We start from the raw sequence: 23,916 nt of genomic DNA on the forward strand, positions 1-23,916 counted from the left end.
TAGATATGTTAATCAATAGTTACACGTTAACACAAGCAATAATTTTAGACTGGAATCGGTTCTAACTGGTTTTGCATTGACTGGTTAATGGAATTTTTTTATTTATATTCTTTTAGAAAAAAGAATAAAAGAACTAGTGCAAATATTTTTCTTTTTCTTCGTTCATAGGACTAGTGCAAATATTTACTCCTTAAGTAATTAGCTTTGTCCTATGATATTTGAATGAGGAGTTTCGTGCAATATGTTGATGGAACTTACAATCCCTACCAAATGATTTATAATGCTGTCATGATCTTTTTAATATAATCTTCAAGCATCAGAAATGAACATGATTGGTAGAGGTATTGATGATGCTGCAATTGCTTGGACTAAGTGTATTTATTACAGCGTTGTATTTTTTTATTTTTTATTTGTTTATAAACTTAATAATTAAGCGTGTGGGATCAACTAAGGGACAAAGCTTTTGCCCCTCCTGCTAGGGGGGAAAAAGGTACTCTAGATCCCATTTATGCTTTTTATGATACTTTATAATTTATATACGTGTATTCACTTTTATAACAAGTGGGATTAAATTTGGAGTCTTCCATGGGAGATGTTTTTTTTTTTTTTTTTTTGAACATGGCCATGGGCCAGAAGCTAAACCCGGCCTAGAACCAGAACCCGAACTCGCCCAAACCCAGAAACCAACCCAAATCTGCTCAGCTCACCAACCCCCATGCCCGACCTAACCAACCACGCCCTCCTCTTCTCCCTTCCGATGAATGCTTCGTTGCTCCGCCAACGTCACCGAACCTCCATGTGAAGATTCAGATGCTGCTGCGGGCCATCCGGATTTGTGTCTTCAGCTTCAGTTCGTCCGCCGTTCACCGTGTGTGTGCCATCTTCAATCGGCGCGTATTCTCTCCCTCGCCGAAGCTCCCCTTGCTGCTCTTGACAACGTCCTAAATCTGCTCCATTCACCGCCGCGTTGTGACCATTGCTACCCTTTTGCCGAGAGAGCATCTGCCCACTATGAGATGTGGCTTCGTCCCCTTCGATTGGGCTATTTCTGATGTTGAAAGTGTCTCTACTGGTGGGTTTTGTCTGCCGAATTGAAACCGGGTGCTGAAGCCGCCGATCCCCCTGAGTTGCATGGCTGTTCCAGGTTTCCGTTTCCACCCGTCCAGGTAATCCTTCGTCTCTTTGATTTCCTTGAAGATTGGTAGAAATTGAAACCTGATTGTCTTGAATTCGATTGCGTTGGTTGTTCTGAAGAATTGCGAATCCTGCTTCCGTTCTGATAATATTTCTGATCTGCACAGGTGGAGTAACTGTCCACTGCCTCTGTAGTTGATTTACTGCTGCCATTGCTGCCAGTTGGTGAGCCAGGGTGTTGCCTTCTCGTGGAGTCCAAGTAGCTCCCACATCCGGCGCCTCTTCCAGCAGTTGTAGAATGTCCCTGATGATTGCATCTGCTTCAGCTAAGGGCGTTCTTGCCTTGATCGCTTGAACCAGAGGTAAACAATCTGATTCAATTATGCAGTTCCTTATCTGTAAATTTTTTGTGAGAATAAGAGCTTCTCTGTATGCTTGTGCTTCAGCTGCTAAAGCTGATGTTGATTTGAATTTTGATGAAGCTCCGGTTATGATTTTACCTTGCCAGTCCCTGAACACTGCTGCTGTTGTTGCGATTCCTGTCTCCCTTTGAAAAGCCGCGTCTATATTTACTTTCATCTTGTTGCGGGCTGGAGGCCTCCAGGTAATTCTCCGATTCTCTCCATTCCTATCTGCCATAGCTCTATTATCTTTGTTGAGGTCTTTCGTTGTATTATGATATTCTGCTGCAATCTGTTCTGAATGGATAATTGTATTATGTGGATTGAGTTTTGTTTGCTGAAATATGTGCTGGTTCCTGGTTTTCCAAATGCACCAACAGACACATCCTAGTTTGCACAAAACTTTGTCTTGTTCACTTCCTGCCAGTTTTTTAATTTTGTCAATTGTGTTTATCAACCATTCTTCAAAAGATTTGACATCATAAGCCGTAGGCACGATTTGAATACTAGATCCAAACCATACCGCTCTTGTCCACGGGCATAATAGCAACACATGTTCTATTGTTTCATCTTGTTCATGACATATGCTGCACTTGGGAGTGAGAGCACTTTTGCGCTGATATAAATTCGCGTTCACTGGCAGAATTCCATGCACTGCTTTCCATAGAAACATTTTAACCTTCTCCGGTACCGGTAATCTCCAAATCCTCTCCCATATCTCCTTCGAATTCTGACTTGTTGAAGCCTTGCCTAGCATTGTGAATTCCTTTGTATCCTTCTCCTCCTTCGCTGCCTGATATCCTGATTTGACTGAATACTGTCCGTCATTCCTATACGGCCAAACAAAATGATCCTTTTTGTTAATCAAACTAATGGGCGTTCTTGTTATCCGCTCAATCTCATTTGCATGAAAAATTTCCCGAATTTTGTCTAAATCCCAGCCCTCGCCCTCTCTTACTAGCTCGCTCACTCTTCTATGTTGACTTTCTCCGACTCTCCTCAACTTGTCTATTCCTACCACCCAATTATCATCCCAGATATGTATCCCTTCTCCACTTCCTACACTCCACCTTCCTTTCCTTCTGAGAAAATCTCTACCCTCCAACATACTCCTCCAAATCCATGATGCGTTGCCTCCTCTTCCCGCTTCCCATAGGCTACAATTTGGATAGTATATGGCCTTTAGGATCCGAGCCCATATTGCATCCTCCTCCTTTACCAGTCTCCAAGCTTGCTTGGCCAAGAGTGCTATGTTTTGGCTTTCAAAATCTTTAAATCCTAGGCCTCCGTTTAATTTGCTTCTGGTCATCTTTTTCCAGCTCTTCCAGTGAATGCTTCTTTCCTTACCGTTATTAGTCCACCAGAATTTCGCAATTATTGATTCAATCTTCCTGCAAAAAGACTTGGGGAATTTGATAACGTTCATGGCATAGACCGGAATCGCCTGAATAACAGCCTTTATCAAAACTTCCTTTCCCGCTTGATTTAAAAGTTTCTCCTTCCATCCTTGCATTTTGTCTAGTATCTTCTCCTGAATCCATTCTAGCGCCTTGTTCTTGGATCTCCCCCATGTAGCTGGTAATCCTAAGTATTTTCCTGGCTCTTCCCACGACGCCATTCCGGTGATCTCTTCAATATTTACTCTCCTCTGAATCGAAACCTGGCTTCCAAAGATCAGTCCGGATTTCTCTGTATTTATTCTCTGTCCTGATGCCTCTGTATACTTGTTTATGATCTGAATTAATTGATAAATTTCCTCTTCTTGCGCACCTGCAAAAATGATACAGTCATCAGCGAATAGCAAATGGGTTATAACTGGTGCAGTTGGAGCTAATTTTATTCCTGAAATCAGGTTGTCCATCAAAGCCCTTTCCATGAGAATAGTAAAACTTTCCGCTGCTAAGATAAAGAGATAAGGCGATAGAGGATCTCCCTGTCTTAGTCCCCTTTGAGGGTGGATCTTGGCCGACAATTTTCCATTAATTTTAAATCTATAAGTGGCACTCTTAACACAACTCATCATCAGCTTCACCCATTCTCTACTAAAACCGAACTTTTCCATGACCCTTTGCAAAAAATTCCATTCCAATCTGTCATAGGCCTTATTCATATCCAATTTGATGGCTATATCATTACTTCCTTGATTTCCTTTTCTGTTTAATTTGTGAAACACTTCCTGCACTACTATTATATTGTCCTGTATGAGCCTTCCTTTTATAAAAGCGCTCTGGACCGGAGATATGACAACATCAAGCACTTTCCTCAATCGTCCGACCAAGACCCTTGTTACAATCTTGTATATGAAGTTACAGCAGCTGATGGGTCTGAGTTGATTCAGACTCTCCGGTTGCTTCACTTTTGGAATTAAAACCACAGTTGTTTCTCCTAAGTCCTCTGGTAAGCTTCCTTCTTCAAAAATCTGCCTCACCACGCCACACACTTCTTTATTCAGAATATCCCAATGCTGTTGGAAGAAGAGTCCATTTAACCCATCAGGCCCCGGGGCTTTTAAGCTTCCCATGCCAAAGACTGCTTCCTTAATTTCCTCATCTTTGATCTTTGCCATTAAGTCATCATTCATCTTACTCGTGACTCTCATAGGTATATGTTTTAAGCAGTCTTCCATGTTCCTATCCCCTTCTGAGGTGAACAGCTTGGCAAAATGTGTTTCTACTAATCTCATAATGTCTGCTTCTCCCTGTATCCAATGTCTAGCCTCATCTTTCAGTTTGTCAATTCTATTTCGCATTCTTCTCTGTATGGTTGTTGCATGAAAGAAGGCTGTGTTTTTGTCTCCCCATTTAATCTATTTCAACCTTGATGTTTGCCCCCAGTATTTTTCTTCTTGCTTCCAAAGATCATTTATCTGATTCTTCAGTTCTTTCTCTCTTTTTTGATCTCTGTCTGTCATATCGCCCTTTTGTATTTGAATTAGCTCATTCTTCTTTTTTTCTATTTCCTTGTCTGCTCTTTTAAACTTTCTTCTGCTCCACTCCGTCAATTCCCTTATGCATCTACCCCTTTTTCTTATGAATTGATTCCAACAGTTTCTATTTCCATCATCCTGCTGCCAACTCCTCCTAATAACCTCTTTGCACTCCTCATGCTCTATCCAAAAGGCCTCAAACCTGAATTCTTTTTTTATCCGAACTTTCGGCTGTGTTTCCAAAATTAAGGCATAATGATCTGAACTTATGGCCGGAGCAGCTTTTAGAACCACATTCTGATGTAAATTCAGCCATTTCCAATTCACTAATACCCTATCTAGTCTTTCTCTAGTGACAAAGTTATTTCTTGGGTTGCTGTACCATGTGAACCTACTTCCTTTAAGGTCTATATCTATTAAACTATTATCATCTACAAATTTTCTAAAGGAATCCAAATAAATTTTTGGTTGAGGATGAAGGCCTACCTTTTCGTCTTGACTTAGGATATCATTGAAATCCCCCAAAACAGCTTGAGGTTCTTCCCTGTTTCTATTACTTACCGTAAGTTCCCGCCAGAGTTTCCTTCGCTTTTGGAAAACTGGGTTGCCATACACGAAAACACCCTGCCATTTCATAACATTATTAATATTAATACTTGCTTTAATATAATTATCACACCACTCATAAACATCAATATTAATATTGGATTTCCATAGCAAACATAGCCCACCGGACAAGCCCCGGGGTTCTACACAAAAAAACTTGTCAAAATTCAGCCTTCTTCTAATCCTACTCATTCTTTCTTGACTGGCCCTGGTTTCCATTAAAAAAACTATAAGCGGCTTTACTTTTTTACAAAGGTTATACAACTCAGAAATTGTTGGGGCAGCCGCTATTCCCCGACAATTCCAACTGATGATACTCATGGCTGAGGTTGGGGCTTGATAAGGCTCGCCTCCTCAGCCGTTTGCATTCCAATAATCTGACCAGTAACTAGCCTAGCTAACTGATACTCCCCTGAACCATTAGAGTTGATGCTGTTCTTGGTTTTCTTGGGTTCTCTATCTTCTTGCTCCTCCTGGCTCTCTCTATAAGTTAGCATTGGGATCTGTTTTGTTTCTCGTTTCCTCTTCAAATTCAGATTCAGTTCCAAATTTCTTTGCAAGTCGCATTTCCCAATCTGTCTGTGCTTCCATTTCTTTTTCTTCATCTTCGTCACTTGCCAACTCAACATAATAGATATTCTCCCCTGGCTTTGCTTTTTGGCACTCTCCTTTATGTTTCGCCTTCTGATCTTCTTTGGATAGTCTTCCAGTAGCATTCTCCTTTGTTTCCCCCTTCAGAAGTTCTTGTTTTTCTTTTTCCTCTGTTCTGGCTACACACTCCTGTTTGTCCCACTTCCTTGCTACCATAAGCCTTTTTAATTCCTGGCCTATAGTTTCTTTTTCTTTTTTTCCTTGGCCATCAAAAAATTTGATGAATGGTTGGTGTTTATACTTAGCCCGTAGAACGTTGGCCCAGTCCACTTTTCTCTTGGTTTACAAGCTAAATCCAGAATTGAGCCTGACAAGTCGATCCAATAGGGAATATCCAGTCCATGAGGCCTCATCTGAATAGGTCAGAACAATTTAGATACGGGTGTCTGAAATCCATGGTTCTGAAAATCGAACCGGACCGGCCGGTTCAATTGGATTAACCGGGAACTGGTCATTTAATCGGTCCGGGTAAGGTCAAAAATCGTCTGACAAAAAACCAGTGAAAAAACCGGTCGAACCGGTGGTTAACCGGTGAACCGGGAGAACCGTTCGGTTTTTAACGGTTTTTGGTTTGAAAGTTAAAAAACTAAACGCTGTCGTTTTGGCTCTTTAAAAAAAAAAAAAAAACGCCTAAGATTAAAGCCCTAAATCCTAATCAGTACCCACAGAGCCCCCAGCCCCTTTTGTTCAGTCCCTCACCTCTCCACACCTCAACCCTAATTTCCTTCCAATCTTCCTCCAACCCCAACGAAGAGCAGCCGCCACCATCACCGCTATCCACCCTCATCGTGGGTCGTTGGTGCTTCTGCCCTCCTCGCCCTGCTCCTCATCGTTTCTGCTTGTCACCTCTTCTCTGCTTCCCGTCAATCTTTCCGTTGCTGCCTCTTTGCTCCGCACCATGTCTAGGGGTGTTCATAAAAAAACCAAAATGTGGTTAATCGGTTAAAAAATCATAACCACATTTTGGTTAACCAGTTTAATGAAACAATTTAAAAACCATATCCATATTTTTTAGAATTGGTTAACCAAAACCAAATTAAAAAACCGGTTTTTAACCGGTTAACCAAAACCAAAACCAAATTAAAATCAAAACCTAATTTCAAAACCAAATTACATACTCTTTCTCACTCTCTCTCTCTCTCTCTCCCTTTCTCTCTCCCTCCCTCTCCCCCTTACTCTCTCTTTCTCTCTCTCTCTCTCCCTCCCTTCTTTCTCTCTCTCTCTCTCTCTCTCATTTTTCTCTTTCTCCTCCTCTCCTTTTCTCTCTCCCTATCCCCTCTCTCTCTCTCTATTCTCTATCCCCTTCTCTCTCTTCTTTTCTCCCTATTTCTCTTCCTTTTCCCTCTCTCTCCCCTTTCCTTCCCCCCTCTCTCTCCCTTCTCTCTCTAACTCATTTTTCTCTTTATCTCCTCTCTCCTTTCCTTCTCTCTCTCTCTCTCTTTCCTTTTTCCCTCTTTCTCTCCTCTCTCTCCCCTATCTCTCTCTTTCCCTATCTTCCTCTCTTTTTTTCTCTCTCTCTCCCCTCTTCCTCCTCTCTCTCTCCCCTCCCTCTCTCTCTCTCTCTCTCTCCACCTCGTCTTTCTTTCTCTCTCCCTTGTCACTCTATCCTTCTCTCCCTCTCTCTTTATCTCCTTCTCTCTCTATCTCTCTCTCCTTCTCTCCGCTCTCTCACTTCCTCTCTCTCTCTCTCTCTCTCTCTCTCTCTTTCCTTGTCCTCTATCTCCCCCTCCGTTCTCTCTCTCCTCCCCTTTCTCTCTCTAATCATCTCTCCCCTTTTTCTATCTCTCCTCCTCTCTCTCCCCTCCTCTCTCTCTCTCTCCTCTCCTCTCCTCTCCTTCTCTCTCTCCCATATCTCTCTACTTTCTCCTCTCTTTTTCCTTGGGGAGAGAGAGAGATAGATAGAGAGGAGGGGGAGAGAGAAGAGAAAGAGAGGAGGAGAGAGAAAAATGGGAGAGAGAGAGAGAGAGAGAAAAGAAAGAGAAGAGGGGAGAGAGAGAGAAAGAGAAAAAATTATTTATAGAAAATATTGAAAAGAGATAAGAAAGAAAAAGGAACGAAAGCAATGGAAGGGACTTCATTATTTACAAATGTTACTCGTATCATTTAGAAAAAAATTAGATTAAAAATATTCAATTAAAAAAAGGTTTAAAATTTTGGGTTTTTGTATGTAAAAATATTAATTTTTGTGTAAAAATCTATTTTTACATGTAAAAACCAATTTTATGGTATAAAAACCAATTTTTTAGTATAAAAACCGGTTTTTGGACAAAAACCGGTTTTTTGTGTAAAAATATTAATTTTTGTGTAAAAATCTATTTTTACATGTAAAAACCAATTTTATGGTATAAAAACTAATTTTTTAGTACAAAAACCGGTTTTTTGGTACAAAATAAAACTGGTTTTTTATATAAAAACCGATTATTTTTTTAAAAACCGGTTTTTATTTTAATAACCGGTTAAAAACCGATTTTGAAATTCACTAACCGGTTAATAACCGGTTTCATCATGTAAAACCAATTTGGTTAATTAACCAATGCTATATTTTTGGTTAACCAAAAAACTGGTTTGGTTTTTGGATTAACCAAACCATGAACACCCCTAACCGTGTCTCGTCGTCGTTGCAGACATTGCTTCTCCTTGCCGTCGTCGCCTCTCAAAGATCCGCTTGGAGCTGCTGGCGTTGCAATCTCTGTGGTCGTTGTCCTCGAGCCCTCTCTCTCCTTCTCTTTCTGTCTGAGCAGAATTTCTTTCCTCCTAGCCGTCACTTCCCTTCCTCCCTCGTTGCCGGTAAGCGTGCTACTTCAATTTATGATGTTGCTGATTTTCTGAAATAATGGTTTGTTTTGAATGATTCTGTTGAAATTTTTTTGCAGAGTTAATTTTGTTGATGGAATTATGAGTTGGGGTTGATAGTTGATTTTAACAGTGGTTGTTAATTTTGTGTTCTGAGTTGGGGGTTGTTGGTGATATAATTCTGAATTTAATTTGGGTGCTGATTGCTGAGTATAAATTCTTTGTTTATTTATTCTGTTTTTGGATTTTCTAACTTTGGATGCTGAGTCCTCTGTGTTTGGATTCGAGTTTTTATTGTTGAATATTTGATTAGAAGTTTTTGTTAAAATTTTTGTGATTCTGAATTTTTTGTGGCTGGTGGTTTGACTTTCCATGTAAGTTTGTTATTCTGATTTCTGTTTTGTGATTCTTGAACATGATCTTTTGGGTTCTGGCCTCCAAAAGCAAGAAGTGTATGTTGTTGCCAAAAATGTGATTAGAGGTAAAAGGGAATTTCTCTGAGATGATGAACTTGAACACAAGGGATAATCTCTCCCTCTGTAAGAAAGTTTCATCATCTACAGAAATCATCTCTAAAAAATGATTAAATTATATATGACTACTTTATAAATACTACAACACAGGTATTTGTTTCTTCAATCTAATCTTATACAAATCTGCTAAAAATACTACTTTTAAGTTGCACGCGTTATCCCCCATTCCCCCCTTCTTCAACTCCTTCCTTCAGGCAAAGAGCAAATTGCCCTAGCCTCCCCCAATGAAAGCAAACCCTAGCCTCCACCAATAGTTGTCCCCGTCTGTCGGAGTGAGAGACTGCTGCCGCCGTCTGTTGCACTCAAGAACTTCCGTCTTCGTGCTCTTGGGCCTCTCGCCGGATCCTCCACGTCGGGTGCTCGCATCTCGCCGTTCTCCTCTGTGCTCGGCTGCTCGCGCCTCCCTCCGCCAGTGAGTGCTCGAGCTGTGCGTGTTGGTTGCTGCTCGTCGTCCGTGGTTGTCTCTGCTCGATTCTGCCTCCCAGTCTCACTCGAGTCTCGTCTCAGTCACTGGCATCTCGTGGTTCGTCTGTCTCGTCACCGGCGGCAGAAGCAACTCGTGGGGGTGTCTCTTGCTTCGTCGCCTTCCGTGGGTTGGTCGCCAACTCGCTGTCGACCGTTGGTGAGTCCCTGCACCATCGCTTCCCTGTTCTCTCTTTTTCAGATTTTTCTCCTCCCTGTATTTTTGCATGTTGCTGTAACTTGAATTTGTTGCTTCTCAGTCACAGAATCAGAACAGAATACTCAGTCAGTGCTTGGTTGATTGGCTTTGCTCACTGATTGTATTTGATGATAAATTTTAAATTGATAACTTTTAAATTTTAAATTTGCACTGTTGAATCTTTTTTCATTTTTCATTGTTCTTAACTTCTGTTCTTATTAAAAAATTTGCAATTGGTGATCTTTTGATTTATTATATGCTTCATGTTTTTAATTTCACTCTGCTTCTAGGCTTTGAAATCAGTTTATGATAACTGTGATGCAATTATTTAGTTGGATAATTGATGTAATTATTGAGTTCAAGAGATTGAGTTTTTGATTTGCAAGGTGATTTTTGGTTGATTTTTTATTTAATTTGGTAATGGTGTTTATGATTGGGGTTATCTGGTTTTCATTCTTTTTGAATTTGGTAACAGTGTGATTACTTGTTGCTATTTGTAATGTTTGTTGCTGAATGATGATTGTTCTTTCTTGCCTCTGTTTAGTAATGTTTATTGAAATTTTGTACTTTTTCAATGCATATTTGTATATGTGTTATTAGTCGAAGTCATGTCAAGGCCATGCAAATTTATTCAATGTAGTTAAGCATTGCTTGCCTAGTCCAGTATGTATGCTCTCTGGTTCCTAGAGTAAACATTTTGCGAATTCATGAATATTATAATGTTTCTTAGAGACAAATTCATAGGGGGAGCATTGTATAATCTCATGTTAACAACAGAGACAAAAACTCACCTCTCTACACTATATAATCATGCATCTAAGCTCATATCTATTTCCAGTTAGTTTGTAGTTTTGTACTATATGTGATTTGTACATATCATTGTAAAAGAAAAAATAACACTGGTTACAATTGTTTGTTGAAAATGTGCAAACTTAAGTCATGAAAGTTGTTTGTATAATGTGAGATCTCAATGAATAAGTAGCTTTGCATTGTATTCAATGATTATGTTGTTTGAATGACAGTGTTGTCATGAGACAAAAAATGGGTTGAGTTATATTTTAGGATGTTTATTTATAATTTATATCCAACATGGTAATCTCCTCTTTGCAGTGCTGTTTCAAGTTTTATGTTCTTCGTGTCGTTAATTTTTCAGGATTGAATAAAAGTGTGTTGGATATTTTGTGTTTTTTTTTTTTTTTTTTAATGTTTTGGAGTTTCTTTTTTATGAGGTTGGATGTTTAATTTACTCATGCTGAATTTTTTTTTCATGGATGAGACTTACAGAAACTATTATTCTGTGGCTTTCAGAAGACCAAAGCTTTTGGGATGTTATTGAAGAAGAGCCATATGGTAGAATCAAGGTAATATTATACCTTGGAACATATCGACCCAAATTGAAGAGCTTTCCGCTTAGAATATCACTTTGTCACTATCAAGCTTCACACACAGCTCGCTCTATGTCAACTCATAACGCCACCCGCGACGGCAATAGACCCAATTCATTGGAAACATTGGTTCGCAATGGGGTGCCGATGAAGAACCACGATAGCTGGTGGATATTGTATGGTTTTGGAGCTATTATTGGAATCGCATTTTTTCCTGCAAGTTCCAACTTGAAGCATCTAATGGGAGGCTCAAAACAAGTACTGTGGAAAATCATTGTGTTCGTTATTGTCTGTGTTCCTGTGGTTGTTTTGCCATTTGTCCTTCATCGTTGGAAATCGCGAAGAGTGAACGATTCACCCAACCGGCGAAGAGTGAATGATTCACCCTATCGTAGTCAAATCAAAGCATGTGGTGTATTCGGGGCCCTGTTGCTGATCTATGTCTACACCTTCTTTTCTAGTCAAGGAGAAGAACGAGAACAAGAACACCACAATAAGACACCAAAAAGTAAGTTAGCATATGGTAGCGTATCGCTTTTTGGATTTGCTCTGATGGCGTTGGCTCTGTCAATTCAGACTAACTACGAATTTGTTAAAGAACTTATGGACTTCTTTGTGGAACTTCTTGTGGTGGAGCTCACCAAAATAAAATGGTATTATGGTTTCTTAGGAGCTCTGTTCAGTTTCTTGCTCCTCATTTTCCAATCGTGTAAAGAACCATCTGAAAGGGGCATCCCAATTAGTGCAGCGGATTTCCAACAGACTCCAAGCCGCATCAGCAACTCCACCCTTAGCCGCCGGTATACTAGAACAGATTCCTCGTCTCTAAACCCAGAGGAAGATCATGCCGGCGGAGGAATTGACAGCAACACTGCCTCCCTCTCGGGAGATACTACAAGGGATTCCTCGCCTCTAAGCCTACCAGAAGATCACGCCGGCAGAGATGTACATCACGATCCAATTGACAGCAACACTACCCCCCTCTTCCCAGATACTAGAACGGATTCCTCGCTTCTAAGCCCGACTCAAGATCGCATCATTGGTGCTCTTAATGAGAAGGATCAAGAACTTGCTGGGAAATTACGGAGTGGTTTGAGTACGTACATCAATGGTTATACCGAGGAGATTCCAAAGCCAATAATGGAAGACACCAACTTTATCAAGGATACGATTAAGCAGGCAGTTGAGGCTCTTCGCACAATAGTGACTGGTATAACAGCCAACGATGAAGGAGTGGAGGAATGGTTGGAGACGAAGTACAAATCCAGTCGGATACAGTTCTTGTTGATGTGCAAATCCAAGTTGGAACCGGACAAGGAGGCTACAGTGAGTGTGATCAAGAAGTGGATTAAACACTGCAACATAGCATTCAAGATACTAATTCCCAACGAAAGAGTGATGTGTGAAGAAATCTTTGGCGAATCCTCTCCCATCTCCGAACGGTGTTTTATGCACTTTTGCTGTCATGTCAAACAAGATATTTTGAGTTTTGTCCAAGATGATATGCCTACACTGATGAATTCTCCTGAAATAACGCTGGTTTTCACAACAGTGCGTGACCTAATTGTTCCAGAGTTCCAGTCACTCTTTCCTAATAATCCATCCATGACCGCTGAAGTATTCGACCTCCCAAGAACAATAGGGACAAAAATCAGGGATCACTATTTCCGGGATGATGATTTCCCTCCCCAAATTGACAAGTCTACTTCTTGTGAAGTTCATCCAATTACCATGAAAGTAATGCACCGCCTGGGTACTGCTTTTGAGAATAGGGACAACATTGAACCAATCCTCAAAGCATATCACAGTGACAAAGTTAGAGTTTTTAGGGGACGGTCTTGGATTACAAACTATATATATTGGAATGTGAAGGAGTATGAGGCCTCTTTAGAAGCCACCTTCAATAGTGCGTATGATTATGAATTGCGTGGTGTGTCTATCATGGCTAATGTTAATTACATATTAAAGAAGGCCTACGACTTTAGATTTGAATTAACTGAGGAGGATGATTGGGTCAAAGATCAAGCGTGGAAAATTCAAAGGTGCCGTAACCAATACTGGGACAAGCAGGCTGAGTTGCTGGGCTTTCTGAAGCAGCATAATGAGAATGCGACTCAAGCTTCAGTGAAGAAGATGCTATTTTCATTCGGTGAAAACATGTTTCTTGACAACAACACCTATGCTAATGACGAAGAACTAGAATTATCAATGGTCGAGTCCTTTATCCCAAATTGTGAAAGTCTCGTTAAGATATTCTGTGCTTTACTGAATGGCAATCAAGAAACAGAGATAGACGATACTGAATGGCAATCTTTTGAAGATGAAAGCCAAGGTAAGATTCCAAATCTTATGACTTGTGTTAGATTTCTCTTTTTCTTTTTTTTTATATATTTTCTTCATTCTCGGGCGTGAAAAGCCCATTGTTCTGAAAATCGAATCGGACTGGCCGATTCAACCGGGTTAACCGGAAACCGGTCATCTGGTCGGTTCGGTTCCACGGTAAAACCGTTCTGCAAAATTCCATTTCCTACTGATGAAAATTCTTATCTCACTCCTTTGTATCATTTCCCTATTTTTCAGATGATGAGACGCCGTTGCTTAGAGTTCGAGGTAGCTCTATTGCTTCGAGTTAGCTACCACTTGATGAGCAGCATTTCTATGTTTCTGGAACATTATTTGTGTTACGTTTTGCGTGTTTATTACTTGATGGAGCCATTATAAGACCTTAATATATATAGATTGTTTTTTTCTAGATTTTGTGTATCGTTTTGCGTTTGTTTCTTGATGGAGCCAGGAGGCATTATAAGACCTTTATATATATTTATATTTTCTAGATATATATGTATGGTCTAGTTGAGGGTATGATTGTATGTGTATTTATTATTTTACTTTATTTTCCGATTCAAACTTTATCTTTTGTCATCAATACAGGTATGTATTTGTATGTTATAGACACCAAATAAAAAAAAAGTGGAAAATGTTTCTGGTCTAGTAAATAAGTTGGACGCACTTATTTTGCACTTAAATCGTGTATGTTAAAAGTTTAAATTGGTAAATAGATAAAGATGAATGGTTATATTTTAACCGGTATTCTAATGCAAAAATCTTTTTTTTTTTAATTTGAAATACAATATATAAAAAAAATATTAGAGAACTTTTAAAAATTATTATTTTTGTCATTAGTTAACTATTAATATTTAAAAATATAAAATAAAATATATTATTAAATTATTAAATTAAAAAAATAAACCAAAAAAAAATTAAATTAATGACTAAATAATAATTAAAAATAATAAATTTTGATAGTGATAACATTTTTCATATATAAATCCATACATCTATTACTTGCATGCGGCCATAGATATTTGCATTAATCCCATTTGATGTCACTATTTTATATGTATGCTCGAATGAGAAATTGTGATATTTTAAAATAATTATGCTATCGGCGTTTAATTATTTTTAACTTTTTTTATAGGATTTTTAAGTCTAATAAATTTAAAATTAATTTGTTACAATTTAAATTTTATTTAAGAATTTACCTGTTAGCTGATAAATTATTGTATATATAAAATAATATTTAAATTTAATATTTATTTAAACAAATAATTAAATTGATCATTTGATCAATTTAAGTTAGTTAATCATTTTTAATTTTATCTCGATCTCTTTGTATATCTATAAATTATAATATATTATATTCTTGTTATTACCCTCATAAAATTCCTCCATTTACTATATACATTCCCATATATATGGTAACAAATTTTAAGTTTTTAACTGATTCGGTAATGAACACTTCAAAAATTTTATTTCCATAAAAAAAATTAACCCATTTATTTTATCTTCTAGAATCGTATCACTTTCCTAGTAATTTCGATGCATATTTAGTTACTGGTTTCTGACTTTTTTATTAATGTGACATCTTTTTCAATATTTACTATTAAGATGTTATTTTTTTAACTTAAATATCACTTTTTTTATTAAGGTGATAATTGATTTTTATTTTATTTTTCATTATGATTAATTATAATTGTTTTAAAAAGGTGATATTTGAGTAATTAGTTTAAAATAGAATGATATAGAAATGTTCAATTGATAAAATTAGACAAGAATGTATTTACTATTTAGAGATCAATAACTTAAGGAATTTCAACTAGAATGATATATATATCAAAGGAATATATTTGTATCTTCATTATTATTCATCAATAGTATTAAAAAAATACTACTTGTCTTTTAAAATTTAATTTTTGGTTAACTTTTAAATTTAATAATATATTATTTTAATTCTTTAATTAATTATGTTTCTTATTTTTAAGGATTCATTATTATTTAATTAATTTAAATACCCACTTTCACAAGTATCGACTATTCAAAAAAATTATTTATTTTTTATTTTTTCTCTCCTCTAGTGCACCACTATCACACCACATGTACGGATTTCTCTCAAATTCTTTCTCTATCAACACATCTCTGCATTATAAGGTTAAATATAAAGTTTTCACTGAAAACATATCTAAAATTGAGTGAACAAGACACATTCAAAATTCAGAAGAGAAATAAAATGTAATACCTTATTTCATTATTAGTTGAGTTTTTTCACTATGTATTTGAAACATCCAAAATTTCTAAACTAATGAACAATTGCAAGAACAATAATACTCTCATATATAATTTCTGAAAAATTAGAAATAGCATAGCAGAAACACAAACACATCCAATATTAACATGAATAAAATAAACACATCTAAAATTATATCATTACACATCCAAATTACACTAATATTTCAAACCTGAAATCAATAAAGTAGTGAAAATTAGGATTTAGCACATCCAAATTATATTCATATTACAAAACCCCTATTCATACATAGTTGCAAACAGAATTACATCCAAATTATATTCATATTACAAAACCCCTATTCATACATAGTTGCAAACAGAATTACCTTAGACAGAGAAGGATCACGACAGTGGAGGAGTTATAAACAGAAGTAATTACCTTAAACAGAATTACTAATTTTTTGTGAACATAGCTCATCTGAACACAAGTAGTTATAAATAAACGAAAGAAAATGAAAATAGTATTATCTAAAATTAGTGTTTAATTTAGTTGGTTTTGTGATATGAAATCTTTGCAGACGATTGGTTTAACTATGGTTAGAAAAGTAGAGCACAAGACAAGAAGCCCAATGGCAAAAATAACAATTCCAAAGCTGTTGATTATTAAATCAATCAAAGATAGAGCAAAAGCTGACAAGGTAAAAGCTAAAAATATTCTTGAATCATCGCAAAAAGAAGCAACAAATTGTGGGAGTGATTCGTAAGATGTGGAGGTTAAAATGGTTGATATGATCTTTAAAACATTACAATTACAAGATAGTGACGAGGAACGGAATCTTAAAAATGGTTGACTCCTCTACTCATTTTCTTCAATAGGCAGCACAAAATGAACATTAAGTTAAAAACTACACATAAATTGCCCGAATATGGGGGCAAAATACCCCAAAACACTGCACAATGCTCCCCCCTGTTTTCTTCACTATAAAGAACACCAACATAGACTTCCTAATCCTACCACACCAAAACATGCAAAATTGACATGTTTTTCGACACAAGAATATCATTACAAAGACTCCGGACTAGTGGATGGTCTGATTCTTGCGGGCATTCTTGCATTTTGCTGTTGAAAATGTAACAAAGACTTGTTCTTGGGCGTGATAGACATTCTATTCAAGTCGGGGTTGAAATCCAAACCTGCTTGTACACTCACTGTCATGTCATCTTCAATCATATCATTCTCATTCATGTCGGCAAATTCGTCATCAGATGCATCGCTGCCACTTTCACTGAATTCGCCATCGTCGGCGCCATCACATTTGATCTTTGACCAGCGTGCAAAATGTGGCCTTATGTAACTGTAGACAGCAATGAAATTTAGAGTGGAAGGCAGAAGCAACACCAACAACTAAACTAAGAAAAAAGTCTGGACAAATCTAACGATTTTTTCCTTCATAAAACTAGATTACAAACCTTTCACTTTTCTTCAGTAAACAAGGATCAAAAGGAAAAAACATGTCGAGTCTATCTATCCCGCCAAATGCCCTCGAAAGATCAGATTCGAGCATATCATCGAAGGCAAATGATTCCGATGTCATGAAGAGCTTAGCAGCCTTTGCTTGTCTTAGGAATTCCACTACTACAGTAGGTAGACAAACCTGTTGGAGAAATGTAAGCTTAATTATACATCTTAGATAGAATAATCAAGGTTGGAGCAAATAAGAATAGTTAACCAAAATCAGTCCAGTCTTCAGCGACTATATCGCTATCCATAAAATCTTAGCATTTTATGCTCTCTATAAACCATGATAGCTTTTGAGAAGTTCATTACCTTCAAAGGATTCAATTTATGTTGCAAGATTGGCTCCATGGGCATATTTAGAAGTTGCATTTTGAGCCTTGGAGCATCCATCAGAGATCTCATTCGAAAACACAGCAAATACATGAGAGCCTGCTCACGAAAACAAGCTTATGAACACTAAAATCCAAATAATCTACCAAAAAACTTGAAAGTAAAAATAATAAACATGATACCATCAACATGAAATGATTTTGCAGTTCATAGAAATAAGTTTTCTAACCAGGTTAAAATAATTTGCAAGGTAACCAAACCAAACCAATTGCTTACAATAAACAGCCAATGAAACAGAAGAGGATTGAGGGCTCAAAAGCACATATCAGAGGAAGCAATAACTGGAAGCTTTCAAACAATGGCATTGAAAAATGATTTATCTTCCTATCAACTTCTGCCAAGCATCCTCTTAATTACTAAATTAAGAATTTTCTTATAAATATTTCTAGAGATTAATTATATGTGTGTTTTAAGAGAATCTTTAGAATGTTATAACGTCAATCCTGTTGCATTACTTGTCCAATTAATGACAAGTCATCAGGTTTATAGCCCTTCCCTCACCATATGCAAGAATAGAATGTCAAATGCTAATCGACATACCTGACAACCAGAATAAAAAACTTGATGTGCTCGCGGGTTCATAACAGAATCATGTGACTTGCAATAGTTAAGACACCAATCTACCAATCTGAAACCTCATGGGAAGATAATCATATCAGTTAGTACCATTTCCTATTTTATATGATAAGACAGAAAAAGTAATTAGGCCATGTAAGGAAACTAAATGTTCCCAAACCTTTGTAAGATGCTAGCAACTAATGCCGCTGAAACAAACTTTGCACGCGACAAATAACTAGCAAGATAAGCAACAGCACTCATCCTGCGATAAATGAAAACAACTAGTAATGTCATACGTGAAGTCTATACAATGCTCAGCATCATATGCACCACATTACATCTTCCACAAAAATGATGTTAAAACAAAACAAATAATTCAATAAATAGGAGAAGCACACTAAATCATTTAAGTTCGATTAAATAATTAAATTCTATAATAAGCTGCTAAGGGGCCCCATTTGATAAGCATTAAATAATTTACAGTAAAAAAAATATCAATCAAAAATAAAAAAATACATATGACCACACTAACATCAATTACGACACTTCACAATGAATGGGGGCAAAATATTTAAATCATCAATTGGTGCTGACAGCCACCTGAACTTTTAATTTTCAAGTTTCCACCACAACGTAAAATCAATTTTACCTAGTATTGGGGGGATTAACATTGCTAAGAAACATCTCTGTAAGAACCATGGCGAACTTCTCCCCACAATCTTCAGGATCAAGTGCACATGCATAGAACACTACAAACTGCAACAAAATAAAGGCATTGATAATGTATTTCACAAAACAGTACCAACTTTAGAGAGAGAGAGAGAGAGTACCTGGGTGAATTTTGACTTGTAGGCATTCAAAATAGTCCTTTGAAATGATCTCACTAGAACATTAAATACCTAATTAAGAATTTAATGAACATCTAGAAGTTAAGTATATTGGGGGGATTAACATTGCTAAGAAACATCTCTGTAAGAACCATGGCGAACTTCTCCCCACAATCTTCAGGATCAAGTGCACATGCATAGAACACTACAAACTGCAACAAAATAAAGGCATTGATAATGTATTTCACAAAACAGTACCAACTTTAGAGAGAGAGAGAGAGAGTACCTGGGTGAATTTTGACTTGTAGGCATTCAAAATAGTCCTTTGAAATGATCTCACTAGAACATTAAATACCTAATTAAGAATTTAATGAACATCTAGAAGTTAAGTATATAGTACAAATTAATCAAAGCAAATATATGCAATGTCTGAAAAATACCTCAGACAAACGGCCACTGCTTTGACAGGACTCAAGATGCAAAAAAGCCAGCTCAATCAAGCTATCTAATTTCTCAGCAATTGTGTTTCCCTCCAAACTTTTCCTATTTAAATATTCTGCAGCAGGCTGTAATAAAATAAAAAAACAACCATGAGATAGCACATAAGATATATGATATTGTGAAACACACAAGTGAAGACAAAATCTAGAACACATATTTGTGTTAATAAGATGATATATAGACTGGCAACTAACATACGTAGTAAATTGGAAGAATTACATAATGAATAAAAGTTGGAAATATATTGCTCATAGATGAGCTAATAGCCTAATAGAACCTAACTACATTCATCTTTCAAAACCTTGCAACTAATTTGCATAGAAGTTGGCTGAAAAATTAACAGTAAGCTGACTGCAGAACAAAGATTCAAATCTGATGCATGCGCAAGGCTTTGCCATGAGCCCATGACAGGAAAGGAGTTTCATCCATGATCTTAGGTTAATGAACTTTAAAAGTACTATAAAGGGAGAGCTCAAATGATCACTGCTAAAGGAAAAATGATGAACTGGCCAAACTCTAATTACTATCATATTATAACTCTTCTAAATTGTATAAGGAAATGTGATTGTGAATTGTATACTGCTTATTTAGCATTAACACCTGTCCACTACAAGTTTACTGCACAATGACTTCCCTTCTTGGGAATCCAGCAATATGTAATGTCAATGTAGTTTATGGAAGAAGAGATTAGAGATAACTCTATGGCCGAGCTGCATTCTTGGTCTCTTTCTTATATAAACAATCATTCTAATCACTTTCTGAATTCCAAGTTCTATTATGTACACATTTCAGCAGATTCTCAGTTAGTTTTACCATAATGTATCTAGATTCACTTTTGCCGTTAGATTTGGCAGAAAAAATTATACCAGGTTTGCTTCCAAGTCCTTCCTTTTTTGCTTTCTGGTCCTACTCATTTTTGGCCTTTTGCCAAGATAATTACATCCCAAAAGATGGATTTTTTCTTTTATTCAATTTGACTTTCCCTTGCATTTTCTATCACAACACTGCTATTTCCAGCAACAATTAGTGTATACCACGTCATGCAGCTCTTAACATGCATGACTCATATACACTGCCTATTGTCATTGTTCCCCATTGCAAACTACTAATTTACCCCTTAAATATAAATGGACGAGCATAAATAGTCAAATTGTACGACAAATGAATACAACTGCCAATATTTACAAGGCTCTATTTTTCTTTAAACAATATCAACACCTTTCTTAAGCAAGCAGACAGTATTGGTGCCTCTTGCCTAAAGATAGTAGTAATACATCCCTTTGTGCTTTAAGAGTTGTGTTATACTTTGAATATTGGGTGTAGTAGAAGTTCAGTAGTTTGAATCCATTCTACGCAACATTGCATCCAGTTACGGACTATTTATCTCCCCGCTCCCAAATACGGGAGGAAAAAAGACACTGGTATAGATTCACAAAAAAAACGAAAGCAGAACATGTTTACTCGTATCTCAAAAATCTACAAAATATCATGATGATCAAAACAAGCTTCAGTCTTCCATATTGACAGCTCAAAATATTGCAATTGAGACATGTATAGGACATATCTAGTATGGTTAAAAAATTACTCATCATGGACAACTCGATCCCAGCTTGGTATATGATATACAAAGAGTTAGAGTACCTGAGTTCACCATATGAAGTTTTGCCACTTCACAAAGCCACCTAACCTCACCCACAGCCTGATTAAGCCAAGCCTGAATATAATCAGCTTGGCATGTTAGCCTGAAACAGGCAAACACCAGAATAAGGCCCTTCATAGTTTGGTAGGGCTAATGGCTGCTTCCACAGCCTTATAAACATACATACAGGCATGCTCTGACAAAATCACCGTTGAAATATCAACCTATGTCAGATTGACCACAACTTGCATTTCAGATAAACTTCAATGTTCCTGATTCCCATCAACATCCATCTTACATCTCTTGCTAAGGAATTGCTAACAGATGTATTGAAGTCGACAAGATTCGGTGGGTGATTGTGTTTCAGGTCATCTAATAGTGCAATGATTGAACTAATCAAAAGAATATGTAGCCAATTAAATTGACAGGCAGATCATTGTTCGTGTTCCATGACATGCATATAAAACCAATAAAAAGAGGGAGGTGAAATATCAAACTTCAGACAGTGAATTTGCAAAAAGGAAACTCTTTCACAGCTCCACATTACTCTAGCAAGCACCATTTCAGCAGCATGAACTATGGATGACTATGGAACTATTAAGCAATAATAACAACCTCGTTCAATCTTTTCATTTCACAAAGCATAAGAGATGGAACATAAATTAACAAAACTTCACTAGATAACACAAAAACACACTATATCATAGACAAGGCATGTTAAACAGAATAAGAGATTCCCCTGCTGAAATTTTAATTTCATTTTTTTTTTATCTGACCAATTAAGAGGAGCATCATCTTAATTTTCAAAATGCCATTAAAAAGAAGGAGACATCAAGATGAACCCTAAATTAAAAATATTGGACCATACCAGATTATCATCCCCATCCGCATCCGCAAATTCGGCATCCTCTAATTCCATTTCAAATATGCCTTTGGCATCTTCCTGCAAGAGGCCATCCCATCCAATTTCGACCTGAAATAGATCAAAAGGGATTAATTTAATGGTCAACTGCCATCACTTTTCTTTGAACCAAAACATAAAGGGCGGCTTAACCAACATACATCGAGTTCTATCAACCTATCTACAATAGCAGGCAGCATCGTAACACCAATAATTTCTCCAATTGCACCACTTTCCAACTTTAACATGTTCTCCACGTACATGAGAATCTCCTACAAGTATCAAAAGAAGTAAATTAAGCTTTGACAAAATACTGCAATTGTCGAACTAGTTCTTACATATGTTGAAAAGCTACATAAAAGACATCTGAAAATTGGAAATGCTCCTCAAATTAACATATTGGTTTCCTCATATTGTTTTGGCATCAAAATGCATACAACAAAAGCATGTAAATGATTACTGGAGCAACCGGAGATGGTTTAGAGTGCAAGAATAAATAATGCCTCCACATTGTAAACATGAATAAATTTGGGATACAACAAGGTGGGGAAATGAAGCTTAGATGGATGTTAATTGCCGTCAACCAAGTTGACAGTCCATCACATACAACAACAAATTCACAAAATGGAGCAACAACTAGCATAAAGCGGTTACTTAAGCACTTCCGATGGAAGTGAAGATTGAACTCACCGGTCCCTTACTGTAGGTTAAGGGCATCCTCTGGACAACTATTGGAGAGAGTCGCAAAGGGGCAAGAGGCACCAAAACAGCTATGGCTTCAAAAGCAGCATGCACACGAGACAGAACTTTATTCTTCTTTTCAATTCCACTCTCCTGCTTCAGACTATCCATGAGGTGATTAGGTGGAGTGAAGTTATTCACAAGCATCTCCAAAGACCAATCGATATATTTCCCATTCGAAGCAGCCTTCAAATAGGGTAAAAAAGAAAAGAAAGGTCAACCAAGCTTAATAACAAAGATAAAAGGGGAAAAAACAGAAAAGAAACACGTACCAAGGATACAATCAGCTCAACCAGTGCATCCATAATAGAAGTTCCATAATTCCACAGGCTCATTCTATAAACCTGGCAAAAACAACTTCAGTGAGAACAACTATATCTTTATAAATTGTCCATTTCCTTCCAACATTAACAAGTTCAACACTTCAAGCACAACATAAACATAAACATAAACACAAGCAACAAGTCCAATGTGAAAAAAAACTTACTGCAGAAAGAAGAGATTCGTGATGAACAGAATCTATACATGAGACTGTTCCAGAGAGGGCCTTCAAAGTTGTCTGTAACCAACATCATATCAAATATCAGCACTATGTATTAGCAAACATATATAACATTTTTAATTAAGTCACAATTTTCACGTGCTCTAATTTAAGAACTCACCTCAAGTAGAGCAATCTGATCGGGATTAAGACTCTCTTTCCGGTGCAAATAACCAACAAGCTCATCATAATTCTCTCTGTCACCCTAAGAGTGAGTAAAATCCACCATTTTAATTATCAGAAAAATAATAAAAATCTAAAAAAAAAATCTAGAATTATATTTTGCTCTACGTACCAAAGTGACTGCTAAAAGTGCATCTCTAACATGACAAATTAGCTGAGAATCAGTGAATTCAGGGTCCTCCATCTCAGTAAACTCTTGCTTCTCGGTTCCACTAACCCTTCCCATTAAAACGCAAAACGCGATCCAAACAAAACGGAGTTCGTTGTTGTCGTTTGGAGAGAGTAAAGAAGTGCTGCTGCAGCTGCTACCTCTTCGTTAAAGAGAAGGGAATGGCGGCTAAGAAGAGGCAACAGGAAAGAGGGTTTTGAGGCAGAGCAATTCATACTTTATATCAGGGTTCTAATAATCAAACCGGTCATCAAACGGTTTTAATTACTGATTTACTGATTTATTGACAAC

At 37.0% G+C, this 23,916-nt stretch overlaps 3 protein-coding genes across 22 annotated transcripts; 1 reads left to right on the top strand and 2 right to left on the bottom strand.

The window, feature by feature from the left end:
* Nucleotides 1–445: 445 nt before the first annotated feature.
* LOC112784657 (uncharacterized) lies at nucleotides 446–14,086 on the top strand. 20 transcript variants are annotated; one of them, XM_072230043.1, is made up of 7 exons: nucleotides 450–1,166; nucleotides 1,302–1,496; nucleotides 1,581–1,738; nucleotides 8,343–8,505; nucleotides 9,239–9,666; nucleotides 11,014–13,422; nucleotides 13,671–14,086. In XM_072230043.1, exons 6-7 carry the CDS (start codon nucleotides 11,163–11,165, stop codon nucleotides 13,721–13,723), a joined length of 2,313 nt encoding a protein of 770 aa, XP_072086144.1. In that variant the 5' UTR covers nucleotides 450–1,166; nucleotides 1,302–1,496; nucleotides 1,581–1,738; nucleotides 8,343–8,505; nucleotides 9,239–9,666; nucleotides 11,014–11,162; the 3' UTR covers nucleotides 13,724–14,086. The 20 variants fall into 20 exon arrangements, with proteins under 20 accessions (XP_072086143.1, XP_072086144.1, XP_072086147.1 ...); XM_072230045.1 differs by having other exon boundaries at nucleotides 596–1,166; nucleotides 8,592–9,666; XM_029296537.2 differs by having other exon boundaries at nucleotides 596–1,166; nucleotides 10,990–13,422.
* Nucleotides 784–4,284, bottom strand: LOC114926062 (uncharacterized). Its single transcript, XM_029296275.1, has one exon. The coding sequence runs from the start codon at nucleotides 4,282–4,284 to the stop codon at nucleotides 784–786; it is 3,501 nt and encodes a 1,166-aa protein (XP_029152108.1).
* A 2,338-nt stretch (nucleotides 14,087–16,424) lies between the features above and the next one.
* LOC112782580 (uncharacterized) lies at nucleotides 16,425–23,902 on the bottom strand. Its single transcript, XM_025825033.3, has 15 exons — nucleotides 23,569–23,902; nucleotides 23,395–23,478; nucleotides 23,220–23,291; nucleotides 23,005–23,076; nucleotides 22,682–22,918; nucleotides 22,153–22,263; nucleotides 21,959–22,063; nucleotides 19,391–19,516; nucleotides 19,237–19,305; nucleotides 18,773–18,879; nucleotides 18,302–18,385; nucleotides 18,106–18,193; nucleotides 17,485–17,604; nucleotides 17,127–17,311; nucleotides 16,425–17,011 (listed from the first exon to the last, which is right to left on the bottom strand). Exons 1-15 carry the CDS (start codon nucleotides 23,680–23,682, stop codon nucleotides 16,720–16,722), a joined length of 1,866 nt encoding a protein of 621 aa, XP_025680818.1. The 5' UTR covers nucleotides 23,683–23,902; the 3' UTR covers nucleotides 16,425–16,719.
* Nucleotides 23,903–23,916: the final 14 nt, after the last annotated feature.

This window comes from Arachis hypogaea, chromosome 20 (genome assembly GCF_003086295.3).
Source record: "Arachis hypogaea cultivar Tifrunner chromosome 20, arahy.Tifrunner.gnm2.J5K5, whole genome shotgun sequence".
In the NCBI taxonomy this organism is placed as follows: Eukaryota; Viridiplantae; Streptophyta; class Magnoliopsida; order Fabales; family Fabaceae; genus Arachis; species Arachis hypogaea.

Bases quoted from the DNA above. Each gene is read 5' to 3' on its own strand.
- LOC112782580 (XM_025825033.3), bottom strand. From the start codon at position 23,682: ATGGGAAGGGTTAGTGGAACCGAGAAGCAAGAGTTTACTGAGATGGAG. The intron at 18,880-19,236 runs GTACTCTCTCTC...ATTTTGTTGCAG, and splicing joins ACAAGTCAAAATTCACCCAG to TTTGTAGTGTTCTATGCATG. The intron at 17,312-17,484 runs GTAATGAACTTC...TTTCTCCAACAG, and splicing joins ATAAATTGAATCCTTTGAAG to GTTTGTCTACCTACTGTAGT.
- LOC114926062 (XM_029296275.1), bottom strand. From the start codon at position 4,284: ATGCGAAATAGAATTGACAAACTGAAAGATGAGGCTAGACATTGGATA.
- LOC112784657 (XM_072230042.1), top strand. From the start codon at position 11,163: ATGTCAACTCATAACGCCACCCGCGACGGCAATAGACCCAATTCATTG. The intron at 13,423-13,670 runs GTAAGATTCCAA...CCTATTTTTCAG, and splicing joins TTTTGAAGATGAAAGCCAAG to ATGATGAGACGCCGTTGCTT.